This window comes from Leucoraja erinacea, chromosome 36, assembly GCF_028641065.1.
Source record: "Leucoraja erinacea ecotype New England chromosome 36, Leri_hhj_1, whole genome shotgun sequence".
NCBI lineage: Eukaryota > Metazoa > Chordata > Chondrichthyes > Rajiformes > Rajidae > Leucoraja > Leucoraja erinaceus.
The window spans coordinates 372441-394944 of NC_073412.1; the positions used below are offsets into that span (position 1 = coordinate 372441).

At 45.3% G+C, this 22504-nt stretch overlaps 2 protein-coding genes across 3 annotated transcripts in view; both read left to right on the forward strand.

Annotated features, from left to right (window-relative positions):
* The first annotated feature begins 86 nt into the window (after nucleotides 1-86).
* On the forward strand, nucleotides 87-14797 carry adpgk (ADP-dependent glucokinase). 2 transcript variants are annotated; one of them, XM_055662843.1, is made up of 7 exons: nucleotides 87-347; nucleotides 2944-3169; nucleotides 6311-6373; nucleotides 6727-6847; nucleotides 8610-8806; nucleotides 11776-11874; nucleotides 12544-14797. In XM_055662843.1, the coding sequence occupies exons 1-7, from the start codon at nucleotides 133-135 to the stop codon at nucleotides 13099-13101; spliced, it is 1479 nt and encodes a 492-aa protein (XP_055518818.1). In that variant the 5' UTR covers nucleotides 87-132; the 3' UTR covers nucleotides 13102-14797. The 2 variants fall into 2 exon arrangements, with proteins under 2 accessions (XP_055518818.1, XP_055518819.1); XM_055662844.1 differs by having other exon boundaries at nucleotides 88-347; nucleotides 12547-14797.
* A 3103-nt stretch (nucleotides 14798-17900) lies between these two features.
* The window catches only part of LOC129713638 (neogenin-like), a 106421-nt gene continuing 101817 nt past the window's right edge, over nucleotides 17901-22504 (forward strand). The window contains 1 exon segment of the mRNA XM_055662838.1: nucleotides 17901-18993. Coding sequence (XP_055518813.1) covers nucleotides 18921-18993 — 73 coding nt within the window. The 5' untranslated portion in view covers nucleotides 17901-18920.

Below are 22504 nucleotides of genomic sequence, written 5' to 3' on the forward strand. Positions count from 1 at the left end.
CCGCTGCTGCTGTCCTAGGCCCCGTTGCCATGGGGACGGGCGACGGCTGCGGAGGCGCGCCTGCGCGGGAACGGCGCTTCCGGGTGTGACGGCCCAGCTTCCGCATCCGCTTGGCCGCCGCCGGCCTGCAGGATGTGGCGCGTCGCTGCCGGCGTGGTGCTGCTGGCCGTCGGTCTGTTCTTCCTGCATCCCACCTGCCGCCTGGAAGCTCCACAAATACTCACACGGTTCCTCTCACACAGTCTGGCCCGCAGCTCCGCTCAACAGCCGCTGGAACAGCTACTGGCCGAGGCCTGGGATTCCATGATCAGACCGCCCAATGTGGGCTGGACCAGGGTGGCCGTGGGGTGAGTGGCGGGCCGGGCCCGGCCGGGGGGGGGTGGGGAGGGGGGGGGAGGGGAGGAAGGGGTGGGGAGGGAGGGAGGGGAGGGGGAGGGAGGGGGTGGGGGCAGGGAGGGGTGGGGAGGGGGGGGGGTGGAGAGAGGGGGGGGGCAGGGAGGGGTGGGGTGGAGAGTAGAGGGAGGTGGGGAGGGGATGAGGAAGGGGGCAGGGAGGGGAGGGGAGGGGGTGGAGGGTGGAGAGTAGAGGGAGGTGGGGAGGGGGGGAGGGGAGGAGGGGGAAGGGGGGGGGGGGAGGGGGACGGAGTAGAGGAGGTGGGGAGGGATGAGGGAGGGGGTGGGACGGGTGGGGGGGAGAGGGTGGGGAGGGGTGGGGAGGGGGGGAGGAAGGGGGGGAGGGGAGGGGTGGAGATGGGTGGGGAGGGGTGGGGAGAGGTGGGATGGGTAGAGGGAGGGGCGGGTGAGAAGGGTTCAGAGAGGAGTGAGGAATGAGAGAGAGGGTGATGTGGTAAAGGAGAGTGGGTTAATGTATAGAGGGGGTAATGGGGACAGTGGGATAATGCAGAGGTGGGTGTTGGTGGGACAGAGGTTGGGGTAGGAGAGATGTATTGGGGAAACATGGGTAGTGTGGAATGGGGGTAATAAGAGTGGGCAAAGGGAAAAGTTCCCTGGGGTGGTGGGATTTTGTGGGTGGATAGTTTGGGCAGAATGGACCTACATTTTGTTGACAATGGAATGCAAGTTAATCAATTGAAGAGTACCAAATCCTTCTGAGGTTTGACAGGGTCCATGCAGGGATGGCTGCTTTCATGGCTGGGGTGTTGCAAACCATGGGTCTCATTCTCAGAATAAGCGGTTGATTGTTTAAGACACGGACGAGCAGAAACTTCTTCACCCTGAACATGAAGAGTCATTGGAATCCATTACCCAAGGAGGCTGTCAGGTGGTCACCAAGTACATTTGAGACGACCTTGGGTAATACCAGGAATGTAAACAGAATACGCTGGAAACGCTCAGCAATTCAGGCAGAATTATGGCAAGAGTGACAGCTGACATCTTTGGATGGTGCCACTCCTAGAACTGTGTATGAAGTTGCAGACAGCAGGGTGGAGAGAACAGGTGTATGCCGAATAGAATAGGGACCAAGGTTGTCCTTTGCACATGACTTTCAGTGCAGGTGCTTTAAGTAAATCGTGTTGGAAGTCTGAAATGAAAGATGAATCTGTACATACCCAACTGATCATGCACCTATGGAGAGAATTATTGTTACAGATGGATGACTATACAAATAGGACAGACTGGTTGCCTGAATTTATCGAACTCAATGTTAAACCTGCCAAGCAGCAGGAAGCTTAGTGTCTAACTTGTGGACTGAATGGAGGTGTTCTGTCGAGTGGTTAACCAGTCAGCGTTTGATCTCTCCAGTGTAGATGTGACCAGATCATGGGCACTGGATGCAAGTGCCAGTGAATTTGTATTCAAGATGGAGATCAATAAAGGTTTTACATATGTAGGGAACAGCAGGATATGGGGTTAGTGCAGGAGTGTGACACTGAGATAAAAGTTGAGTCGGGCTGAATGATGGGGCGGGCACGAGGGCCTGAATGGCCGACTCTTTGAAGTTAGGTTTTTATTAGGAAGTGATATAACCATATAACAATTACAGCATGGAAACAGGCCATCTCGGCCCTTCTAGTCCGTGCCGAACACTTATTCTCACCTAGTCCCATCCACCTGCACTCAGACCATAACCCTCCATTCCTTTCCCGTCCATATACCTATCCAATTTATTTTTAAATGATAAAATCGAACCTGCCTCCACCACTTCCACTGGAAGCTCATTCCACACAGCTACCACTGGTGATTGCTGTCCCATGGAGAATTTCCCCCTCATGGAAAAAGCTTATCCACGTCAACTCTTACCCCTAAGGTTTGGGGAGGGAGAGTTGGAGGGTTTGCTAGCTGGAACACAGCGAGGGGAGAGTTGGAGGGTGCTGGAACACAGCGAGGGTGGAGTGTTGCTCCTGCACTATTACCAAGCTCGGATTCTTATCACCAGGTAAGGTCTTTAACATTTTGTGGCTGCTATTGCAGTTGTCAGCATGTTCCTGATAACTGGATTGAGCCAGTGACGCTGGATGTTATCACCAGGGTTTACACCCGCGGTTCAAAGAGAATTATAAACTCACTCGCCAATGAGTCAAATAGATTTCCTTGAAGTTGAGATGCTTACATTTGGTTCATTTAATATATGCTGCGTAGACATTTAAGGGATTGTGCGATACTATGTTAATGTCAGAATAAATGCAACACGGTACTACTACAATGTTTAAAAGGCATGTGGGCAGGTACTTTGATAGGAAAAGAATAGTGGGATGAGGGCCTAATACAGGCAAATGGGAAAGGCATCACAGTTGGCATGGACGAGGTGGGCTATAAGGGCCTGTGTTATTCATATCTATGATTCTATAAAAACTGAAACTATGGAAGTTGCATGCGTGTGACCCACATTAGACAGTAAGAGCTGCAAGGGTGGCTCAGGCCACTCGTGGTGAATTGGGGTGCTGTAGAGTGGTGGTGCTGACTGCTTCTTCCTCTCGGATAGGGTAAATGCCTGTGTGGATGTGGTGGTGTGCGGCGTTGGACTTTTAGAAGCTCTGGGCTTGGTCCCTGGGACACAAGAGGATCATGACACACTGCAGTCGCAAGAAGATCTGAGGGAAACTTTCTCCTATTTCATGGAGAAAGGAGTTGCAGCTGAACGATTCTTCGCTGACAAGGAACTGTTTCAGAACATTGCTGCTGCTGCATCGCAGTACCCAGGAGCTAAGGTGCAGCTTTTTTTTTTTTGAGCAACCATTGGGTGAAGGGACAATGTTAAATACAAGGGCAACACCCAGACTGGAGAAAGCAGTGGGGGAAAGGTGAGATGACTAAGAGGTTTGTGAAACTGCACCAAGTTTGTAGTTTATAGGAAGAAAGACATATTCTGAAGGTGCTAGTTTCTTCAGGTCCAGGGATAGGATGCGTTTGATGAGGAGGCAGCTGATGAATTGACAGAGTTTCGTTTCATAACATCTCCATAGCATGAGGATATATTGACATGCCTAACAGCAATGAATTAGTCCTCAGTACAGGGACGTGTGGGTGATGTTATTTCCTACTGTTGTCGAGGTACATTATTGGCCAAGACCTCAAGGGAATTCCTGGCTCATCATTGTGCAAGTTAATTTTGACAGTACATTTCACCCATCAGACCAAAACGGTTTAAAGTTTCCTTTGACCGATGTCACATCTGCAGCTGCCTCAGCACCATTGATGCTGCGTTCAAAAAAGAGTGGGTGTTGCCATTCCGACTTTACATGAAGCTTTACCTCTTTGAAACCTTTCACTCTGAAAGGAGTGTGACGCTTCGAGGAGCCAGGTTGACATATATACGGCTGTTAATTTGATAGCAAAGTAGACTTTCCGTGCAGCTGCACTGGTGGCTTGGGTCGGAAGATGCAGAACTGGTGGAAAGGAAGGCAGGGCTTGTTGCAACTCTGATTGCTCAGTCAATGATGTGGAAAGCATTAGACAAAGTCAAAGCTTATGGGGAGAAGGCAGGAAAATGGGATTGAGAGGGACAGATAGGTCAGCCAGAATTGAATGGTGGAATAAACTTGATGGGCCGAATGGCCTAATTCTGCTCCTATGACTTCTGAATTTATAAACTTATGAATTGAACAAAAAATTGGCAAATGGAATTGAATCTGGATTGGTGTGTTGCATATGGGGAGATGAAATGAGGCAAGGCACTGTGCAGTAAATGGGAGAGTAGTGAGCGATGTGGAGGAACAGGAGATTCAGTGTATATACCCCTTAAGGTAGCAGGACAGATCATGAAGGTGATGAAAAGGCTTCTTGAATGCTTTCCTTGTTAGCTGTAGCATAGAATATCACAGCATTGGAGTTTAGCTGGAACTGTAAATAACACTAGTTAGACCAGGACTTGTGCATTGAACTTCATTTCAAGAAAAGTGTGGAAAGGTTGAAGAGATTTACAAGGGTTTTGCGAGGACTGTAAGGTTAAAGCTATCAGGAAAGATTGGTTTCACTGTGATTGCTTTCTTTAGAATAGTGAAGGCTGAGGAAAGTCTTAATTGGTGTGTAACACGTGAGTAAATATTGAATATTGAGTAAATCGGAAGGACTTATTTTTAAGCAGAGTGGTTAAAAACCAGGGGGCAGAGTAACTGGTGGAAGGCATAGAAGTGGTGATAGGAACTTGGAACATTCTGCAGGAACAGTTGTAGACGGAGAAGCTGTCTCCATGGGTTGATAGTATGTGAGGAGCACTTGAAGAGCCCAGGTGTGTACAGGATTGTGGACCAGTGCTGCAAGATGATAGCGATTCTTTTGAACATAACACACATGGTGGACCAAATGGCCTCCTAGGCCACAAACATTTTGGCAGTGAATTAAGGCATTGTTTGGTTTTAAGGTTTCGAAATTCATATTGGCATAAGTGATACGTGTGCAAACTTGTACTGTTTAAATACTTTAATAAATTGCAAAAAAAGCATATGCCAGAGGAATGGGTTACTGATTGCTGAGAATTGTATTGCGTCTCAGATTAGATAAGCAGGTTACCTTTCACAGCCAGTGTTCTGCAACCCTGGGCCCAGACCTGAACAAGGCTGTGGTACGAACTACACAGTCCACCAGTGTAGTGCAAACCACGGTTGATCAGTCTCCAGGGAAATGGTGTGTGATTTAAAAGGAGGTGCATTGTACTTTGCAAATCAGCAGCCAGCCATAGTGTATAGAAAGCTGGCTGGGCAAGCTGCCAAAAGCCACGTCGTAAAATGCCTTCAGTAACAGAGCCAGCTCTTACAAAGAAGGCTTTTGCAAATGTTTCAGGACCCTGTCAATATGTGGTCACAATCCAGCATTTGTATGTATAACCCACCAAAATCTGGACACCTTTTTCATTTTTAGCATAATCCTATTTTATTTGCGCATTTTCCACCTTTTCCGACTTCCTTGGGGGGGACAATTAGAATGATGGAAAATAGACCAGAATGGTGCACAGCACTCAGACTGTAGTCTGCTACTTGTGTACTAACTGAATGCAGTTATACTAATCTCCCTTATTGGACATTCCAAAGGTGCTGCCTGGGTTTGGTCCCTTGAAGCTTTTAAACAAATCCGATAACATTGTTAAATGTGCTCTGGCCACACTCTGTGGGATCTCGTGTGAATTTTAGACTGGAGACTGATCAACCCATGCTGTGGAGCACCTTAAAGTAAAGTCAGGCTGGTTGTGATAAACGTGGAGACAAAGAACTGCACATGCTGGTAAATTAAAAAAAAACCCAACAAAGTGCTGGACCCACTTAGCGGGTCAGGCAGCATCACTGGATGACATGGGCACGTGATGTTTCAGATCGGAACCTTCAGACATTCTCAAGAAAGGTCCCGACCCGACAGGTTGCTTGATTTGAAAAGAGTGGCTAAGCTTCAGAACAGCTTTCATCCTCATTTTGTTTTCAATATGGAAACGTCTCCTTTCACATTTATGGTGCATCTGGAGTAAGCACTTCATATCACCGAACACTAAAGTTGACGTCCTGCAGTTAAGTCATTGTCATTGGAGGCAGTTTGAGAAGCTAAATTAATTGATCACTCTATATTAGTTTTATCTAATTATTCCTTTTTATTGTTGGGATGAACGCATTAAACTATGCCTGAATGGGAAGGGTATGGAATACATGTGGGAAGGAACTGCAGGTGCTGGTTTACACCAAAGATACTCAAAATGATAGAATAGAAGAAGAAGGGTCTCGACTCGAAACGTTATTCATTGTTCTATCCAGAGATGCTGCCTATCCCGCTGAGTTACTGCAGCATTTTGTGTGTCTAGGGTATGGGATTTGCTCTGCTGCTGATTTGAAGCTATTCCTAACTCGATTCTTCTTTTGTTCTTGCAGCACTTTGTCGGTGGAAATGCTGCTCTTATTGGTCAGAAGCTGGGCTCATCTGGGAACCTGTCGGTTAGTCCACTATTTCTACATTCTATGGCTGGAGAACCACGCTCACAGTTTACACGTTGCCGGGAGATTGAGTGCCTGTGCAGGGTGTGGGTCAGGCCTGGGGTGGGGTGGTTTATAAATGCTTGCCACAGCTCTTTGTGGGTTTAACTCGCATCGCTGACATCAGCAGGGCTGCTGAGATCTCCCTGCTTCATTAGTCTAGTAACTCCTAAGAGTCCAGCATCAGGAGACTAAATACCAGTGAGGGCTTCCTATGATCTCTGCAACATTGCTTGGGTGAGCTGCAGGTGCAGCCATGCCTCGTCTGTTTGTTCTGCTTTTGGAAGGAATAATTTGGCATGTTTTGGCTGCAGGTACTACTGTGTGGGCCTGTGGGTCCCAAGCTTCATGAACTCTTGGACGATCAGATTATTATTCCACCGGAATCTCTGCAGGACAAGGATGAGTTCCATCTCATTCTGGAATACCATGCTGGTGAGTGCTGAGTGAGAAATCTTTCTCGTTGTGTTGCTGTTAACATCAACCTGATTGCAACTGGTGCTTCAATTAGTCCATGAATCCTGGCGTGAGGAATGCGACAGGGTTCCCCATCCAGTGGCCTTGCCAGAATAGACATTGATGTTGATTGAGGGTATGATTGGTTGGGTTGTGATGTTAGTTCTTGCAGAACGTACCAAAGCAATTTTGAAACAATTAAATATCTTTGAAGTGTGGTCATGTGAAGCATGGTAAGGGTTTATGCACGGCAAAGTCACAACATTGTATATATGTTTGTTTGCTGATGGACACCGACATTGGACCAGTAGCAATGGGATATAGTAACAGTGGGATATAGGTCAGCTGCAGAAATGGCAGACATAGTTTAACCAGAGGGGAGGTTGAATGTCAGGAGAGAGCATACAGTTCATAGCAAGACCCTTAACAGCATTAATGTGCACAGGGATCTTGGAGTACAAGTTCTTAGCTCACTAAAAGTGGCAATACAAGTAGATAGGGTGATAAAGACAGGCTCAAAAAGCTGAAATAGCTCAGTGGGTCAGACAACATCTCTGGCGAAAAGGAATAGATGGCATTTCAGGTCGAAACGCATCTTCAGATAAAGAAGGCATATGGTATGCTTGCCTTCATTGCTCGGGGCGTTGAATATAAGAGTCAGGAAGTCACAATGCAGCTCTCTTGGACATTTGGAGTATTGCATTCTGTTCTGGTCACCCCATTACAGGAAAGATGTGGAAGCTTTAGAGAAGATGCAGCGGAGGTTTACCAGAATGCTGCCTGGATTAGAGGGTTTCAGCGACAGGGAGAGGTTGGCTGGACTTGGATTGTTTTCTCTCAGCATCACAGGTTGAGGGGAGACTGAGTAGAATGATGAGAGGCAGAGATAGGGTGGATGGTCAGAATCTTTTTCCCCAGGGTGGAAATGCCCAACTCTAGAGGGTGAGAGGGGGAATGTTTAATGGAGAAGTGTGGACAGGTTTAAAATAAAATTGTGGGCCTGGAGTGCATTGCTTGGGGTGGTGGTGGAGGCACAATAGTGGCGCTTAAGACACTCTTAGTTACGCACATGGAAGTGCAGGGAATAGAGAGATATGGATCACGTGCAGGCTGATAAGATCAGTTCAGCTAGGCATTATGTTCGACACACACATTGTGGGCCAAATGGCCCATTCCCATGCTGTACTGTTCCATGTTCAATGAAACAGTGATGTGAATGTGGTCAGGAGATGCTCAAAGCTAAGATGTTACTTATATTTTTTTTTGTTGCAGTGGAATTTTATGTGGGATGTATGTATCATTTGTTTTTGTGGGTTAGTCTGTGTCTATGTGTCTGTGATGCTCCTGCAAGCAACCCTTTGATTGTACCTGTCCCTCACCGTGCTTGTGTGTAGAACAATAAACTCGACGAAGCATGTTAGACATGTAATGGCACATTGTGGAGAGAACAGGGAGCTCCCAGTTGTCCCGGATACCACTTCTCTCTCAATGGGACTTTGCTGGCAATGTTACAAATTTAAAGTGTTTGTAAAGATTCTAATCTGTTTTATTGATATAAATAAGTTACTTCGGGTGAGCCAGTGTTTTTTCTCCCCTTCTTCACTGCTTGTTTGAAGCCCTGTAGTCAATGATAGCTATATGGTGAAAATACATGGCAATTCCACTGTAGCAATGGATTATTTAATTTTGCCAGAGTCTTTTATTCGTGCAGAATGAAGCTAAATGCTGTCTGTTTGTGCAGGAGAAAACTGGGGGGAAATCAACGCACCCAATGCCAATCGCTTCATCTTCTCCCACGATAGATCAAATGCAGAGATGAAAATGCTGGAGACTCTTGTATTAAATGTGAAGGACTTTGATCCCGAACTAATTGTTCTGTCGGGGTTACACATGATGGAGGGACAGGAAGAAGAAGAGCGAGATAGGAGGCTCCAAGAGGTAAGACAAGTACCTGAGCTAACTGGACACTGATGAATACTGTCCTCAAATGCCCCAAAGCCACCTGTGCTCTGGCAGTGTGTGCTCTATCGTATGGAATGACCTCTCTTAGTCTTTCTAAAGGTCTTCACACCCTTTAATTCAGCGAGGGAGGTAGCTTTGGGAATTGCACAATTGCCCTCTGCAGAATTTCTATGAGATGAAATTGAGTAGATTAGGCCTGTATTGTCTGGAGTTTGACACTAAAAAATGAGAGGAGTTTTTTGCTGAAATTTACAAAGTGCTGACAGGGCTTGACAGAGGATATTTCCCTTAGCTCGGGTGTCCAGAACCAGAGATCACAAGAATAAGTAGGAGGCCCTTTAATGAGGGTGCCGCTTCAATCAGAGGATGGGGAATCTTTGGAATTCTGTAGCCTGGAGCTCTAGCGGCTTAGTCTTTGAAGTTATTGAGTACAGAGAACGATGGGTTTAAGGGAATCGTGCAGGAAAATGGCTGAGGTAGATGACCAGCCACGATCGTGATGAATGGCAGAGTTGCCGTAAAGCATTGATCTCCTCAAGCTCCTGTTTGTTCTAACATCTTTTACCGATAATTAAAGTGCACTCTTCACCATGACAATCAGCAAGGCAGCTTTGCTATGTAAATATCTGTTGTTTTCTTCTCGGGGTCAAAGATATTGGATGCCACATTATTAATGACATGTACGTCTTTTTCTTACACATGGGGTAAAGTAACACACACCGTGTCAAATTTAACAGAAATTATAATCCACCATATAAATCCATGTAACAAGTTTGCACATGTCACATAGTGAGGAGTCTGAACAAAATATTCTTCCATTGTTTGTGCATTATTTTCTTTAAATGTTACGTTAATTTTCTTCACCAATTTACTTTGTTCCTCTTCTCTCCTGTCTGAAATGCTGAATGTTATTTAAAAGCTCTCTATTATTATATACAGACTTTTCCAGCTTTCAATAATATCTGAGTATTTTTGCCTCTGTTATATTGTGATCTTTAATTGCTTTCTAGAAGGCTTCAACCCTTTTGTCAGCATCAATGCTTCTCTTTAGATTCACTCCCGGTGTTATCACCCTTGGACTGTGTTGAATTGTCACAAAGATGCCCTTTCTCCTTCCATCAACAGACAATTTGGTTTCTGATTCATTTTTGAACAGATGCCATTATAGATCTATCAATATCCCTTTATTTATAAATATTCAAATTACAAAGTTTCACGATAATAACAATCACATATTTAGGATATGTGGCCTTGATTTACAAAGCTTTCTTTCACTGTCACAAACAATGTTGAATGTTAGGTGACAAAGAAATAGATTATTTTAATATATTAGCAATAAGAAGCAATTGAACTCACAGAAGATGCAGCTGCGTCGACTACGATCACTATCCTCTGCAGTGACAGCTCCTCTGGCATGTGCACAGCTCCACTGGCATGCGCACACAGCTCCACTGGCGTGCACAGCTCCTCTGACATGCACACAGCTCCTCTGGCGTGCACAGCTCCTCTGGCATGTACACAGCTTGAAGCTTTCAGGACATCGTGTGGTAGTGCTGGACTGGCAGGTCTTCTGGTCTATTGGATCTCACCCCTATTAATGCCCCAATACACTTTGCATTATGTATTGTAAGTTTTCCAGTGAATTAGAATTTGGACAGAAGGTGGGAATGAAACTGAGGTAAGTTTAAAGAGAGAGTGGGACATGGGCTCCTGCCTATTTAAAGAGGCACAGGAAACACAACCTGCTGACCAACACCTCCAGGGTTTCTGAGGTGTTTGTAGCACTGAGATCCCGTGGTTTCTTCAAAGCATGTGATCCCAATGTGATCACATGAAGGATGCTGAGCTTTGCTACATGAAACCTCCTCACATGAAGAACAGGAAAGCTATCCTGATTTTTATCGGTACCGTTCTTAAGCCTTACTTGTCATTGATAGAACATAGTACAGCACAGGAATACATCCTTTGGCCCGCCATGACTGTGCTAACTAGAATGTGAAATGAAACCAATCCCATATATATACCTGCACATTGTCTGTATCACTATCCCCTGCCTGTTTGTGTGGCTGTCTAAATGCCTCTTAAATGTAGCTGCCATACCTCTTTTACCATCACCCTTGACAGTGCATCTAAGGACCTAACGTTTCTGTGTGTATAAACTTTAAACTTTTCCCCTCCCACCTTCAGTCATACATTCTAGTATTGGACATTTCCGCTCTGGCGGAAGAAGACTGGCTGTTCATCCTCTTTATGCCTCTCAAACTTAAATATAAATGTAATTCTGTAAAGGATGGATTGGGCTTGTTGCTGCACTACTTTCCACAACTATTTGGAACTTACCTGCTGCTCCTTGGGCTGAAGAGTTGCTGTTTAAGGAGTTTTGCAAATTACCTCAAATAACTCCATTCCATTTCTAATTCTTGCTCCTCTTCCACTTCAGACACAAGACGGAAATTATCCAGTAATTCCTTCATATTTTTCTGGCAGGTCTTCCTGATGTGCTCCAGAGTTAATTTCATTGTGCATCAGCTCTTCTATGTGGAGATGTTGGACTGCTCTCCACAGTGTGTTGTTCTGTCCAGTGATATGTTGTATTAGGGCATCAGATGCTTGTAGGATTGGGTGCACTACTGAAAATGAACAACTTGGGGTGGGAGGTGGAGGCAACTTGGTCTTAAATGGCGAGCTGCACTCCAGCCTAGCAAGAACTGATGCCATCAAGGAAATGCTGGGCAGAAAAAAAAGGTTTTTCATATGTTGGGCAAAGAATCAATAATAATTTGTTGAGGGTGCATAGTTCCCTGCTTTTAGAAGTGTTGGAATTTGTTGTATAATATCTTAGTTTCTTAAAGCAGGACTATGCTTCCCTGAACTGCAACTCATTTCATTTTGAGCATAATGACTTCTGTTTGTCCCTCCCACTCCCCCATTAATCCAAACCACAGGTTACTGAGTTAATCTCGGAGATCCCCAATGAAATCTCCGTGCACCTGGAGTTGGCCAGCATGACAGACACAGACTACATGAACGCGATTGTGGAACAGGTAATTATTTTGGGGGTAGGTGCTGAGAAGGTCGATGGTGCCCTGAACTCCTCGGAGGTGGAATGTCTCAACTTTGCTGAGTTTGCAGAATGTGGGAAAGTAAAATTGGTCTCCATTTCTCGAAGATTAGAAGTGGAACAATAACTGTTTCCTTGTTGCCTTACAGGTAATGAGGGGAGAGGGTTAGGATCCCGTTCCCCTACTGAATCCAGGCAGGTTTATGGTGCTACCTTTTATCTGGTCAACCACTGGCACCTATGAGAGACCATTGTGTGCAGTCTCTCGTGCTTCCCAACCATGGACATGATTGACCATCCTATAGGCCTCCAGTGTCTCTCTGACCCATCTGTGGAGCTGCCCACATCTGGCACCAACTCACACTCTCTGACATGGTCAGTCTATGCCGCTTACCTCAGGCCATTGTGTCACTGCCCTTGGACTCTGTGATGAGTCCAGGACTGGAAGATGTCGTCTTGAATACTATTTAGCATACTGTTCTCAGCTGCAAGTTGATGCAAAGGCGTGTGAGTTGGGCCATTGTTTTATTTAGAAGCAGTGTGACAGGCAGCTGGTTTGCTGTCCGCCCCTTTACCAAGGGTTGTAATCATCTAAGTGTATTTGGTATTCTGTTGGTTTATCTCCAAGTTGATCCATTCTTTTTTTCCTCAGCAGGTTCTTACTATTGTGAACTCGATTGGCCTGAATGAGCAGGAACTCTTGTTCATCAGTCAGGCTGGTTCAGGGCCTCACAGTACACAGGAGTTTTGGAATGGAGCCCCTGATGTTGGAATGGTCAGTGATATCATCTTCTGGCTCCTTAAAGAGTATGGGCAAACAGATCAGAACAAGGAGTCAGATTTAACGCGCATTCATTTTCACACCCTGACCTACCACATGATAGCGGTCATCAACGGTCACTGGAGCAACCAAAACTCGTCTGTGGCAGCTGGTGCAAGAGTTGCTGGCAGTCAAGCATGTGGCACTGACACCATCGATCCCACTAAAGTGGTTCTCAAATCCCCCATGCAATTCGTTCTGTCACAAATGGACAAAACATTGAATGCAAAGAAAATGACATTGAGTCCGACCAACCCTGTGGGCGTATGGCATCGAGAAAACATCTCCTTTTTCATCACTCCGGTGATGGTTTGCATTGACCCAGTCAGGACTGTGGGATTAGGAGATAGCATCTCTGCAGAAGGCCTGTTGTATTCTGGGCGGCTGTGACTTGATTCTGGACGTCTATGTTCAACAAGACAGAGTCAAACTTGACTGTGTATTAATGTCAAACTCTGTGTAGGAATGGGTCTTTGATTGGGGACAGTTGTGATAAATGGTCACGGGTTAGAGCAGAGAGAAAGGGTGGCAGATATTAGTGTGGGGTGCTTGCTCTTTTTAATCCTGGGTGTGTGTAAAAGCCAGCAAAACAAAATAACGCTGTTTTTATTTACACAATGTCTTATACCTTGCTGTATTCTGAATATCAAATATTTTCTGTCAGGGGAATATGTATGCTTTTTTTTTTTGATGTTTGTGGTTGACGTATTCAATACTGTGTCTGGGTATGTGAGGATGCAGAGTGGCAGACTGGTCATTATTACACTGCAACTGGATTTTTATCCATCTCCATATTTTGGATCATTTCCTCTGGGCAGTGTTTCACATGCAAAAAGGTTGCGGTTTAAAATCTATTCCTTGTCTGCAGGAATTTACATACCAAAGCTTGCCTAATTCAATATCAATCGCAAAATGCAGTATGTGAGAATTGTAAAACCGTGGTGGGAGGGGAATTCCTGCATTGTTGCTATCGAGGGCCAGGTGAACAGTAATTGCCTCACTTATTTACTACACCAATATTGCTACTGCTATTAATCAAGAGAAACAGAGGCACCGACTCTGCTGCAGTAAGTGTCAGACGTGTTTCCAGACATTGCTTTCTCCCTTCTCCCAGGCTGAATGGGGAAGGCATGGATTTGGAATGGTACCACGCTTACAATTTGAAACATTCAATTTACTGTCACTGGTCCCTAGTCCCACCTGTCACCTCTCTTTAGATACTGATCAGTTATGCTTTAGTGCGTTTTGTTCAGTTCGGTGGGTTAATAACTTCAAACAGAATGGATTTTTCTATTGCATCAAATTATTAATTCAGAGCGACAGCCACATTTTGAAATAGCATTCTCCCAAAATTCCTATTTATTTCAAGAGGACTGGGTGTATAAAGAATGCTTGAAGGGGAAGGGAGGTTAGGTGCTAATTTGCAGCTTTTTCATGAAGGCAGGTGTAAGGAGCTGTTTGTGATCATGATTCTGATTTAGCTCTCTGGTTTGCACGATATAACAAAATGTAGTTCTGCAAAGTAAAACTCCGCTAGTAGTTAGAGGCTTGTGCATGACCTAATCTTTGCTGAATTTGCTGACAAGAGATGCAACATTAGTTGGATCAATGGCTGGGAAGATTGAGAGGATGCTGTGAGGGCTCCACTGCACACTCAAGAGCCCTTGGTGCAAAATCTACAGCCTTGTGAGGCAGCAATACTGAGTAGTTTCCTGAGCCTACTGTTGGGGCTGCCATGTAGAGAATGGACAGTTGCACTTGGGATTGTACGGTGGTGGGAGGGAGTGTGTAGGGTTGGAAATATCTTGCATTGAAATCCCCACCCAATGTCGAGTAGGAAAATTAGACAGGCATTTAAAGATGAGTTGGAAATGTGATATTTCTCCTTCATTCTCGCTGGGGGTGAGTCGTCTGAGTGAGGGCAAAGTCTAAAGCAGGCAGCTGACTGAGTCTGTTCAAATCTTCCACCTCTGCTCGGAAACAGCCTTCTCTCAAATGTCATTGAACCAAATGTTGTGACATACTGGGGCATAAATTCTGTTAATTCTTTAGTTTGATTGGAACTTAGTTGTATTATTACTGGTGGGTGAACTTGGGTATTTAAGCCTGTAATCTTTTTTATATTAAGGCACATTCTGGGTTATTTTCTATTTTCTTTTTAATTTCAAATCCTCCTTGGTGCATGTGCTGTTTGGGTTTTCAGGTGGAAAGGGATGTTTGAGGTCGCAACTGGTGGTAGAGGTTATGTCAACTGCCTTGCTTTAGAACCTAAACCCCTCACAGGTCCTGCATACCAGGGATCTTTGAGACTGGAGTATGCCTTATGGAACCAGTTTATGATGAAAGAGGACTCGAAATGTGTCTTCTGCCTACAGTATATGCAAAAACATTGCAAATGTATCAGTGGTTTCTGGTTATGCTCCTCTTTGCAGAGACTTGTTCCACAGAAGGCACTATAGTGCTGGAACGTCATAGTCGTGCTTCACAAAAACAGGCCCTCGTCCAACCCATCCATGAAAATCAAGATGCCCCATTGAGGCTAGTCCCATTTTCCCACATATCTCTAACCTTGCCTAACCAAGAACCTGTCCAAGTGTGGAGTGTTCATGTAAAAACCAAAGTGAAGATGGGATTTCTGCAATATGATTGGTTTTGTGTTGGAGTGAAGTGTCCATTAGTTTTAGATGTGTAGAATAATATCTATATTGTACAACTATGTACTCTGCACATGGCCAACACAGCAGAGGCTGACTGCTGGAGGCACAAGTGATTGCAGATGCTGGAATCTCAAGTGAAAAACAAGTTGCTGAAGGAACTCAACAGGGGAGTCTGCATGCTGTGCGAGAGAGAGGCAAGACAAACCGAGCATTTCTATTACCACATTGTTTATACTCCATAGTTGTGTTTGGTGGTGAGTTTGCTATCAGAGACAACTCTGCACAATCTGCTGAGCAAGATCGAACTGAATCAAACCATTGCTGGGGACTGCTATCTGTCTATTTGTGATCTTGACCAAGCAAAGTGTAACCAGGAGACCAGGAATGAAGGTGCTGGAATTGTTAGCAAAGCACAAAGCACTGGAGGAACTCAGTAGGCCAGGCAGCATCGGTGTAGGGAATAGAAAGACAATGTTTTGGATTGGGATCTTCTGCAGATATGCACCTAGTGAGGACAAGGGACTTGAAACAGCATCATTGAAAAAATGGGATCTGGTTTCATGTCAGTCTGATGCACAATTTGATTTCAAGGTCAATATTTATCTTGGCATTGGGAACATTAGTATGACATCTATATTTTAAACTGTGACAAATTTAGCCAAACAATGTTTGACATGACTGCATCTTTGTTAACCCCAGTTACTCTTACTTTTATGTGAAGTCTGGAGATACCTCATGGACAGTTTGTTGGAAAATGTATGCTTTTTTTCTCGTGTAAAATATCAATGTCAAACATAAATTTGAGGGTTTTTTGTTAAATGTCAGTGGTTTAAGTACTGTATCAATCTAGTCACTATTTTACTTTTTTTAAAAGCAAGATATTGGAATAAATGCTTTTCTAAAAAAACTTGCAGCAGGTGAGTTATTTTCTATTTATGGAATGCCGTATTTATTCAGCAGCAATGAATACAAACATGCTCTACTTGTGTACAATACTGCATTGATTGCATCAGTGAGGATGTGTTTGTTGTGTTCTGCCCTTAGGGCAGGTCCTAATTAAAGTCTTTGCTTCACATTCTGGAGCCACTTAGAGTGGCTGCGATGCACACACATTTCCTTCGTTTCTATATCTTCAAACTACCTTCCAGTGGATGCGACCAAATGTTAAAAGCTCTACTGAAGTCTTTAAATTGAAGGTTATATTCGTAACCTGCAGATATCAGCTGCAGTCATTACTGAGGCCCCAGATGGCAAATGTTTGAAATGGAATCTAAAACCTACCTTTCTAACTCTGAGCCTGTAATTATTGTTTTAAGGCATTTTTTTGTATTCATGTGCAGGCTTTGTGCAATATCTGGAACCTCGGCAGTGCTTCTGATGTGATGCTCACACAGCCTCACTGCAGGCAATGTTAGGGTTTAGATCCAGTAAGGAATGGCAACGTGATGTGTAACATGTGGGGAAAACTACAAGGGAGGTGTCCCTGTGCATGTTACCTTCTTTAGAGGGTAAAGGCTGTGAATTTAGCAGGTGCTATTGGAATACCTAGATAAATAACTATAGTTTATTTGGAAGATGTCATCCCATCTGAGGCACACAAACATGATTAACACGCCAGTGCAATGCTGAGTGAATGCTGCAGTGTCAGACGTATTATCATTTATGTGATGTGAACATTAAACCTCGTCTTTCTCCCAAATGGATACAAAATATTCTGCAGCAGCCACTGAAAGATCAGTTTAGTTCTGCATAGTATCCCAGAGGCAATCTTTCCCAGCTAATATCAGATTGCTGCAAGGTAGGACAGTGCTGGCTACAGATTGGCAGTTGCATTTCTTCCTGTGCAAAAGCAAAAACATTTCAAAGTGACTTAATTTACTGTGTGGGACTTTTAGATATGCGGAATGGTGGTTGTCCTCGCTTGGCTCCAGGTTATTTTTCTTCATTTAATCCACTGCAACGGAGGTCCTGAACTCCACATTGTTAAAGTTTGCAGAAAAACAGTCCTGTTTGTGGAATTTAGCGGGTCTGAGGTTGTCTGGTGGGAATTTGTTTTCCAAAATTAAACTTTATTCACAATAATAAAGAAATGTATACAAAACAAGAACAATGCATAGACTTTTCCGATATTCTCAGCGGATGTACACACACTTAGCGTTATATTTGGTAGTGTTCACAAAACTGTCATTATACCAGACACCCTTGTCATGCATGTGGCCCCTGGTGTGATATCCCTTTCCTTGTTTGAGGGATCGGGATCCTTCAAGACTGGGAAAGAGGCGTAATAGCTGGTAGTAAGAGTTGAGGGAAATGCGTGGAGCAAGAGCTGGCAAGTGATAGGTGGATCCAGGCGAGTCAGAAGGGGGAGAAATGGATGAAGATAGTGATGAAGAGTGGAGAAGACAAATGGTGGAATCTGATAAGCGGAAAGTGAGGTGTGAAAAGTAGAACCAGATGGAGGGCTGGGGAGGGGGTAAGGGTGGAGGAGGGGAAAGGAACTGAATGGCACAAGAACAAGGTGTGCATGAAAGGATATGGGTAGATCTGTAGAACAAAGTGGGGAGGGGGGGGACAATGTTTACCTAAAATTGGAGAATTCTGTGTTCAATGACACTGACAGAATCTGGAAAGAAGAATAAAGTTAACGTTTCAGGTCAAGTCTTCTAGATACTGCCTGGCCTGCAGACTACTACCAACATATCCTATTTGTATAGATGCCAGATGTTGGAGTGACTCAGCGGGCAGTATCTGGATAGAAGGAATGGGTAACGTTTCGGGCAAGACACTTCAGAATATTTGTATTTTGGAAGATGGACACAAAAAGCTGGAGTAACTCAGCAGGACAGGCAGCATCTCTGGAGAGAAGGTATGGGTGACGTTTCGGGTCGAGACCCTTCTTCAGAATATTTGTATTTTGGATTTGTAGTCTCTTCCACAGATGTTGCCTGACCCTCTGAGTTCCTCTCACACTTTGTTTTTGTTCTAACAGCTGAAGTACTCTTTGAAGTAACTCCGGACTACAAAGTCGCCACAGCCAGACATAAAAGCAGCTTTTCTCCTCGAGCAGTAGCTCTCCTCGTCTATAGCCTCCTTTTGCTCTGGTATTTTATATTATTCTTCACATGTTTTATTTTTAATTGTCTAGTGTCTATCGTGTTATCCTCGCGAGCAAAGCACCAAGGCAAATTCCTTGTATATACATGTATACACATACTTGGCTAATAATCAATTCAATTCAATTCACTCCAGGACCCTGCTCCTGATTTTGTTGAGGCGATTCCGGTCCAGTTGCTGTGGTGACTGGTGCTCCAGGCCGGGTTTTGGTGTAGGTTTCCCATCCGATCCACACTGGGGATTCCGGTGCGGCGGCCGCTGTGCTCCAGGCCGGGTTTTGCGGCCAACCCCGTCCATGCTGGGTATTGTCCGCGAGTGGCGGCGACTCGTCTCGTCTCTCGGCTCCGCTCGACTCGACTCGTCCACCGACTTCTCCCCGACCCACGGCGGCCAGGCGGCGGCGTTGGCGGGCGCCCCAGGCCCAGGCCCAGGCAGGCGATGGCGGAGCGCCCACTGCGGCTCCTGTTGCTGGCGCTGGCGCTGGCGGCTGTGAGCGCGGCCCGGAGCTCAGGTACAGGCGCCGTGAGGGGAGGGTCGCGGGCCGGCGGGCCGGACACTCGAGGGTCCCGGGCCAGGAGGCGGGGTGGGCCGGCCCGGTGCAGGGGAGGGGGTTGGGGCCCGGGGACTGACAGCGGACACTTGCTGAACAAACTGCTGATGTGGTGACCGGGGACCGCCGTCTGTCCATCTCACACCGACCCCCTCACACCGACCCCCCTCACACCGACCCCCGACCCCCTCACACCGACCCCCGACCCCCTCACACCGACCCCCCCCCCTCACACCGACCCCCCGACCCCCGACCCCCCTCACACCGACCCCCCCACACACCGACCCCCTCACACCGACCCCGACCCCCTCACACCGACCCCGACCCCCTCACCCCCTCACACCGACCCCCGACCCCCTCACACCGACCCCGACCCCCTCACACCGACCCCCGACCCCCTCACACCGACCCCGACCCCCTCACACCGAGCCCCGCCGCAGGTTTCTTGCTCCACATTCCAGCATCTGCAGTCTCCTGTCTCCAGGGGAAAGTTCCCGCGGCGACACTCGGGCCGGCAGCTGAGGGTCGCAGTCTGAGTGGGAAAGGACTGATAGGGCTGCGGGGATTCCTCTCTTGATTCGAGCTAGTATGGGTTTGATGGGCCCAATGGCCTTCTTCCCTGGCGGACACTGTTCCGTGGTTCTGAGATGAGGAGCCGTGGAAAGTAACGTTGGGATTTAGAGAGATGCCAAAAATGAGGAGAGATGAGGGCCAGTTAGAGTGAGGGGAAACTACATTCTGACAGGGAGAGAAAGGGAAAGAAATTGAAAAATAACAATGTGGAAATTGGGAAGTCTGGGATAGTGAGGGGAGATTGTGGAATTCGAGGAGGGAGACTGGAAAATGGGAAATGCTAGTGATGGGGGAGAATGGGGATAGAGGGGTTACCTATAATGAGGAGTAACTGGAGTGGAAGTCCTGGGTAAGGTAGATATGGGAATGCAAGGAGCCTGGGAATAGCGAATGTGGGGAGACTGGGAATAGTGCTAAAGAAGGATTTGAAGTGGATACCAGGATAGGGTGATTACTCTGTACTTCCAGGTGACCGGGATATTGGTCAGCGAAGGATGAACGTGAGGCAATGCCAGCATGCTGGATGAGCAGGAACATTGAACGAGTGGAACGGGTTCTGCGATAATGTTAAAGACCGTGTGGGAATAACAGGATAGCAAAAGATGGAGAGAGACATTGTGATTGTGCAGAGAATGATGGAGATACTGTGGGGAAGATTGCGGAAGGACCAGTGTGTATGAATGGGAGGAATTGGGAATTGGAAGGAATAGGTTGGAAATCTTGAAAGCTGAAGGAAGAATGAGATTAAAAGTCTTTTTAAACATTGGAAAAAATTGGAATGAAGGGAATAAGAAAAAGACAAATGTGGATCAAAATAGTAATAGTCGTGGAATTTGTTAAACTTAACTTGTTCAGAAATTTCGCTGTGAGCATTTGATGAAATTACTTGTTGTAAAGTGTTTGATGGGTTTTCTATTTCAAGGTATTGAAAACTTGCTAAGTAAAAAAAAAGTACAAATTCTGAAGAGTATCTGTTCGATAGAATCAGGATCGATGACCTTTCCGCCATCTCTCGTTTACACCTCTGTAAAAAAAATCAAATGCTTCATATTTCTCTGTTCAGTTATCTTTCTTCCGAGAGCAGAGAGTTTTACTCGGTAGCGATGCTGTGCTGTAACACCATGCCCAAAGGTGTCAATGTAGATGGTGTGTGGAGCAGGAGGGTGACCATGGGGTACATATTTGCTGAATCTGATCTTTATACACTGTGTCCATAACCCCAGCAGATTGCAATGAAGAGTAGGAGCTCTTGTGATATTTGTGAGCCTAGTTATCATTGTGTCTCTGGCCCCTTAGAAGTATATAGTAATTCTGGCAATGGATGTGAAGTCTTGGAATATCCAGAATTATCAGGTTGCAGTTAAGTTCATGAGTGGAGATTGGGTTATTAATTCCAACCAGTGAAATACTCCAAACTCCAAAACATAATGGCAACTTGTCTCCGTACAAACTGCAATTGTAACCGAGCAGAAGTACTGGCAGTGGGAGTACTTTGTATTAAACATTTTTAGAGTCACACATAATATGAAAGCAAGCTTAATTAGAGGTTTCATATTTGTAATAATCAGAAACAGCAGGAATTGGAATTCCTGGGTTAGTGGTTACTTTTCACCAGTCATAAGCCAAGAGCTTTTTGGAATAGCATGGAATAAGCATGGAATAGAATCATTGCTTTTGTTGTGGAAATGTTGATGCTCAGAGAAATGTCTTAGTAGACTGGCTCATTGTTCTCTTACCGTGCCAGTTGTTTGAATTGTGACAGCAGTTTCTGAGACCAGTTACCTATCAGACAGTACTTGTGGTGTGAGACCTCACTGATCATCTTTGGTAGCCATGAACTGAAAGTTGCTCTGGCTTTTCTTGGTGATAAAGGGATGTGGAACAAAATCCCATTGGTATTTAAACACTTTGGAATGTCCTGAAGTCATGAAAGTATAATTGTGAGTTTTTGAATTCACTTATACCCTATTTGTCTGTTGTTTTGCTGATTCTGACAAGGATGTGATTGCAAGGTGCTCCTACTTTACCCAGGTGGTTGTTCCTTATGTATAAGTATTGGTTGGTTATCTAAATAGGCATCACTGAGTTTGATCCTTTCCTCAGATGACTTCGAGAAACTTATTTTGATTTCAAAAATAAACTTTATTCATAAAAATATACATAAGAAACATAAAATAACAGTGCATGTCTTTCTTTACATTCATGGTGTTGTTTAGTCTCATCATTTATAGTGCTATTGGTTCTATGCATTTTTGGTGTTACCGCATTCTGTGTGCAGAGAACCATTGCCATTCCTGTGGCCGCCCGGGACGATATAAACATCAGGTGTTTGAGTGGCATCTACACGGCTTAGCTCAATGTTGTGGGCAGCAAACAGCAATAGGACCAGTTCCTGGCTGACATTTCTTCCCCATCGCTAACTACTGTGACTAATGACATCCCCTTTATTGTCACGGTATGGTGATGCTGTTTAAATCCTCCATATGCCAGCAGAATACTTCACCAGTTTACTGGTTGTGGTGCTGTGTCCACTGTAAGGTACAGGCTGAATGTATCTGGGTGAAGGGGAGTGTGGGAATTGTGGTGGAAGTTTCTCAGTGTGTACTGTTACTGGGACCTGACGACAGGGCAGAAGCACACACCTCAAGCAATTGTATGTAAAGCTGCAGCTGTTCCATTCCAAGGTGTCGACGCTCACAATAACTACCTGGCAGAAGAGGAGAGCTGGGGATGGAATATTAACAGGATTGCTGAGTGACACGAGCACTGGTGGGTTTTAGGTCCTATTACTGATTAAAAAATCTGCTTCATATTCCCACCTCTCAGGAATCCTGGCTAAAACATGTGTTTCAAATTAATTTGTAAAGAAACCTCTGAGCATAATTGCTGGCTGAGTGGA